The following is a 6,000-nucleotide window of genomic DNA, read 5'->3' on the forward strand; positions in this document are numbered from 1 at the left end:
GAATCGATAAAATAATAAGTTTAAATTTGAATTTTATTTAAAATTTGATTTGAGTCTAAAAATTAATAAGGATTATACATGTAATAAGAATTATTGATTTATATATTTAATATATTGTCAATAAATTATATAATAATATTTAAAAAAATTAATTTTAAATATATTTTTAAGATTGATTAAGTGTATTTACTTTTTTTAAATTTAAAAATTAATTTTTTATAAATTATCGTTATGTGATTCAATAATAATATATAACATTTATATATCAACTGTATATAAAATATAAATTCAAATATTATATTCTACTTGTGTTTAGCTTAAGTATTGGTACTTGGAAGTACAAGCAGGGGATCATAAGTTTTCATACATATCACCTACTTCTTTTTTTTGTATTAGAAAATTCAACAACTTGACCTCTTCTACTTTTGAAATATAACATATATGGGACATATATATTAATAATAATAAATTATTTGATATATTACCAGTAATTTTTTTTTGATAACATAAATGGAATTAATAGTGTAACACATATTTTATTTTTTTAATTAATTTTTTAATTTTTAAAATATACCATAAGGATATGTATTATTTTATTAATCTCATTTGTAAAATTAAAAAATTATATTGATAATATATTTGATAATTTTTGTATTAATAATATATATGTGCTGCGGTGATGTCCATTTGATTATTAAATGACATAAATTAAAGATAAAAAAAATTAGACTCCATTTGTTTCGTAAAAAATAACTTTTGAAAAATAATTTTTGAAAAATATTTATAATTTTTGAATTGGAAGAGATTTTCTGCTGTTTGGATAAGTTAATGAAAAATATTTTTATTATTTAATTATTTTTAAAAAATCTTTTTTTTCAAATGATATTAATATAATTATTAAAATATTAAAAATATTTATTATTAAAATATATTGAAATTATTTATTATTTAAAAAATTAATATTAAAAAATAGTTATATTTTAATAATAATATTTAATATTAAAATATTATGTTAATATAAAAAATACTTAAAGTAAAACTATTTATTATTCTTTATATTATATATTAATATATTATAACTTTATTTATTAATAATATTTATTAATATATTATATTAATAGTATATTATTTATTAATAATCTATTATTTACTCATATATTAGTATAATATTTTTATTTAAATTAATAATATTCATTATTATATTATTTATTAATATATAATAATATTATTTCTTAATATATTATATTAATATTATATTACTTATTCATAATATATTATATATATTAATTTATTAATTTATTATTTATTAATATATGATTTATTAATATAATATTATTTATTTATTAATATAATTTTATTATTTATTTATATAATATTATTTATAAGTAAAATTATATTCAAAAGTATTAATAAATAATTTTACCCATAAATATTTTTTTTGAAAAATATTTTTTTTAATTCTACGATAATTTTTAAAAAATAATTTTATTTTTTATTGACTAATAAATTATTTTTCATTAATCAACTAATTTTTTATTAAACAAATACTTAAAAATATAAAAATTATTTTTTAAAAATTATATTTTGTAAAACAAATGGAATGTTAATTTCTAATTACTTAGTCGTAGGCAAATGAACTTTGAGAAGTTTTCGACTTTGCGTTGAAGGGGAATTTTCATTTTTAACCCTATAATTGAAGCGTAAAACCCGTTATTTCAGGTTACCTGACGTCAATGTAAATCAAATGGGCATTTGACCGTACAGAAAAGGACAAACAATGCTTTTTTAAAACTCCAAGTAACCATAAAAAAAAGTAAAAAAACAGTAGGAAAGTTCACAGCGGCAGAAATTGGGAAACAGAAAAATGCAAAGACGTCTCTAAGGCATAAAGACAAGTAGATGATTTTTATAGTAAATTTTTTAAGATATATTTTATCTGTCTTAAAATATTTAAATTATATTAATTTTTATAAAATTTAATAAAAAATTTTAGTTTAAATATATTTAATATTAAAATTCAAATTTTTTATAAGATTAAAGTTTTCTGATTTTTATAATAAAAAGAAAAAAATATAAAAAATAATTTAAAATATATAAAAAAAGAATTTTGTATATTAAAAAATATAATTTTGAAATATCCCAAAAAAATGAATAACAAAAATGAGCCAAAGAGTAATATATTTCATTTGTTAAAAGAAAAAAACAAAATAACAACAATCATTGGATGCATCTTCATCCAGAGGGTGTTTTGATATTTTAAATAGAAAAATATAGGGTTTTTTAGGTTCTCGTCTCTTTTTCCAGCCCAAAAAACTATTGAAGAGGAAAATTTCTTATAGAAGAAAACCTCCCTTTTGGTATATTTCTCACCCTTTTCATACATTTGGATATCTATTTCATGTAATTCTTTTTATTTTTTTAGATTCTTTTCATAAGTTCATCATTGATTTATTTTTTTTATCTTACTCATTCCATGATAATGTTTGGAGAAAAAAAAGATTATAAAAACAACAAAGTACCATGAAAAGGAAGGTTTGGTTATGGATTTGATCATGGGTTTGAATTTGCAATAAAATAAGATTAATGATATTGAAAATAGTTATGTGATAATTTTTATGATTCAAAATTACATATTAAAAAAAAGAAATAAGGAATTAAAAAAAGAGGGAGATTGATTTTTTGCCGGCTTTTTTGACTGAGATGATCAATTTTCAAAAAAAAAAAAAAAATGAGTGAAGGAAATTTTGGACAAAAGGATAAAATGTGGTGGGGTCATTGTAGGATTGTTTTCAAATGAAAAATTTTTAATTAGTGGTAATTTTCCCTTGAATGGTCTTTCTATTGAATTTTTTTTATTGACGCAAATTCCATGTACTTGGTCAAACAAATAAAAAATCGATATTACATGATCATATTCGATCTTGTATATCTTTTTAATTGACCAAATAGGCCAATATTCAGCGGCTCTTTTCCTACATAAAGGATTGATCAGTCTGAGTTGCTTGAACTTAAGGTGTGAGAAAGGATGGCCATGGGCGGTGAAAAGAGCAAGATTTTGATATTTGCTGCCACTGGCTATCTTGGGAAATACATGGTGAAGGCAAGCGTGGCCTTGGGTCATCCCACTTATGCCTACACTCGCCCACTTAGTCACAACAACTCCTCTTCCAAGTTAGATCTTCTCAAGGACTTTGAATCCATGGGTGTCACCATATTCTATGTAACTTCATTGCTTTTCTTCTTAGTAATTATTATTTTCGTATTTACTTTTTGTTTTATGCTATTTTTCTCTGGTTTTTATTCTTTTTCTTCTCCAAATTAAGTATAAAATTGTGTTTTAATTACTTTTTTCTTTCTCGATCATTGATTTAACTTGTTTTACGTTAACACAGGGGGAGTTGGATGAGCATGAAAAGCTAGTTTCGGTGCTTCAACAGGTTGAGGTTGTGATTTCTACACTAGCAGTCCCACAACATCTTGACCAACTCAAAATAATAAGTGCCATGAAAGATGCTGGCACGATAAAGGTTATTACTCTTAATCAAAGAAACTCAAAGTTTAAAAAATATTTATTTTCTATATTACTTAGAGATGTCCATGGGTTTAGCTAGACTAGGTTCATATTGACTTAAATATGATATTAATGTCTTATATGTTTGTTTAAATTTAATTTTATCCAATAATTCAAATTTTAAATTTTGTCTAAATATGTCCATACATAGTTAAAAAATAAAAAAATAGCATTTTTTATTTAATCTTTAGTATTTTTATTTTTTATTAAGTTTTTAAAAATGGATATCTTAATATATTTTTTAATGTTTTACACTGTAATATATTTATCATTTATATAATATAAAAATATAAATATAAAAATAATACACATATATAATTGTTAGATCATACCAAGCCGATCTCATCAATGTTAAAATTCTTTTTTTTTTATTTAAATCCATTTAAAGATTTAATATTTTTACTCGATTTCTTCAAATATTGAACGGAGCTTCAATGTTAGATGGATAACTCCGCTCTTTAATGTATCTAATATTAATATTACACTCCTTTTTAATCATGCTCTTGGATTATATCTATCTAATATTAATATAAACTTCTTTATAATTATGCTCTTGGATTATGTCTATCTAATATTAATATATATACCTTTGTAATTATTCTCTTGGATTGTATCTATCTAATATTAATATATACTTCTTTATAATTATGCTCTTGGATTGTATCTATGTTTATATGAACTGAATAGTTTTTTTATATATGCAAAGAAGTTTAAAAAAAGGGGTAACAATCCTTGGGACAATATTTTTTTAATATTTCTTTATTATTTGATGGTAACAAGTTTATTGAGGTTGAATGAATCCGACGCTAACAAGTTGTGAAATAATTGTAGAGGTTTGTGCCATCAGAATATGGAAATGAAGTAGACAGAATAACAAGTGCACTTCCACCATTTGAAGCTTTACTAGCTAACAAAAGGAAGATCAGAAGGGCAGCAGAAGCAGCTGGACTCCCTTACACTTACGTTGCTGCAAATACATTTTTAGTCTATTTTATTGACTATCTTCTTCACCCACATGAGAAACCAAATGAACTTGTGGTTTATGGAACTGGCCAAGTCAAGGGTACGTATACGTACGTATGTAACCTTATTGGAAATTTCAACATCATTGTTGTCAGACTAAAAACAAACCATTCAAACCTAGGAAACCTGCTGATTGGGTTACAAGAAAAAAAACAAAAGCTATGTACAAGTAACCATATAAATTATGCTGTTATTTGACATTGGCAACCATCTCTTGCTTTGAATAGTTAAAAGAAAAGTAAAAGTAATCTTAGAAACTATGTCGTTTTATTTGAAGATTTTAATATGTAAATTTTTTACTTCAACCCGCATGCAGTTGTGTTCAACTATGAGGAAGATATTGCAGCCTATACAGTAAAAGCAGCGACAGATCCAAGGGTAGCCAATCGCGTCATCATCTATAGGCCGCCGGCAAATGTTACTACTCAGTTGGAACTGATTTCTGCATGGGAGGAAAAGACTGGCCGAACCTTTAAAAGAGTTCATGTTCCTGAAGAGGAAATTATAAAGCTCTCTGAGAGTAAGCCACTGATTCTCTTATCGATCTCATATATATATACTGGACGTTGGCCAACATTGAAATATGTTTCTTATTATTGTTTGATATAGCCTTGCCTTTCCCGGACAACATTCCGGTGGCGGTTTTGCACAACATATTCATCAAAGGAGATCAAATGACGTATGAATTGATGGAAGAAGATTTGGAGGCCTCCAAGCTATATCCTGACTACAGTTATACTACCATTGATAAGTATCTTGATATGTGCGTGGCTAACCCTCCTCGCCCCAAATTAACTGCATTCGCTTGATCCATATAACAAGAACTTAACATTCTTGTTTGCAAGTGGTAATCGTCAGTCGTCTGCAACCCTTTTCTTCCTATCATGTATAATTATAATAATAAATATTATGTTTTATATTTATGTTTGATATACTGTTAATGAACAATATAATAATATCTAATAAAAAATTAATTTTAAATATTTTTTAAGATCTATTAAATATAAATACTTTTAAGATTCTATAATTAATTTTTTATGAATTGTTATTGTGTAATTCTGTGATAGTGCATAGCATCTATCCATATAAACTCAAATATTATATTTTGCTTGAGTTTAGCTCAAGTATTGAAATTTGGAAAAATAAGTAATGTTTGAATAGAGATTTTTAAGTTTAACCAAGTCATACGTATCAATTACTTCTTTTTTGTATTAGAAAATTACACAACTTGACTTCTTTTACTTTCCAAATGTGACATGTGATATATACATATGTTAAAAATAATAAATTATTTGATACATTATAAGTATAATTTTTTAATTATACAAACAAAATTAATAGATGACATACATCTCTTTTTTTTAATTAGTTTTTTATTTTTTAAATATATCTTAAGAGCTTGTGTC

The 6,000-nt window shown here is 23.6% G+C and overlaps 1 protein-coding gene across 1 annotated transcript; it reads left to right on the forward strand.

Annotated features, from left to right (window-relative positions):
• Nucleotides 1–3,005: 3,005 nt before the first annotated feature.
• On the forward strand, nt 3,006–5,418 carry LOC111281143 (isoeugenol synthase 1-like). Its single transcript, XM_022868782.2, has 5 exons — nt 3,006–3,220; nt 3,393–3,527; nt 4,403–4,634; nt 4,911–5,114; nt 5,204–5,418. Exons 1-5 carry the CDS (start codon nt 3,026–3,028, stop codon nt 5,401–5,403), a joined length of 966 nt encoding a protein of 321 aa, XP_022724517.2. The 5' UTR covers nt 3,006–3,025; the 3' UTR covers nt 5,404–5,418.
• The last annotated feature ends 582 nt before the right edge of the window (nt 5,419–6,000 follow it).

This window comes from Durio zibethinus, chromosome 28, assembly GCF_047325235.1.
Source record: "Durio zibethinus cultivar Kanyao isolate XHJ-2024 chromosome 28, ASM4732523v1, whole genome shotgun sequence".
Taxonomy (NCBI): Eukaryota; Viridiplantae; Streptophyta; class Magnoliopsida; order Malvales; family Malvaceae; genus Durio; species Durio zibethinus.

What these genes read in the sequence shown, in the direction of transcription:
- LOC111281143 (XM_022868782.2), top strand. Translation starts at nt 3,026, where the DNA reads ATGGCCATGGGCGGTGAAAAGAGCAAGATTTTGATATTTGCTGCCACT. An exon ending in TGGGTGTCACCATATTCTAT is followed by an intron (nt 3,221 to 3,392) that starts GTAACTTCATTG and finishes ACGTTAACACAG; the next exon opens with GGGGAGTTGGATGAGCATGA. An exon ending in AATTATAAAGCTCTCTGAGA is followed by an intron (nt 5,115 to 5,203) that starts GTAAGCCACTGA and finishes TGTTTGATATAG; the next exon opens with CCTTGCCTTTCCCGGACAAC.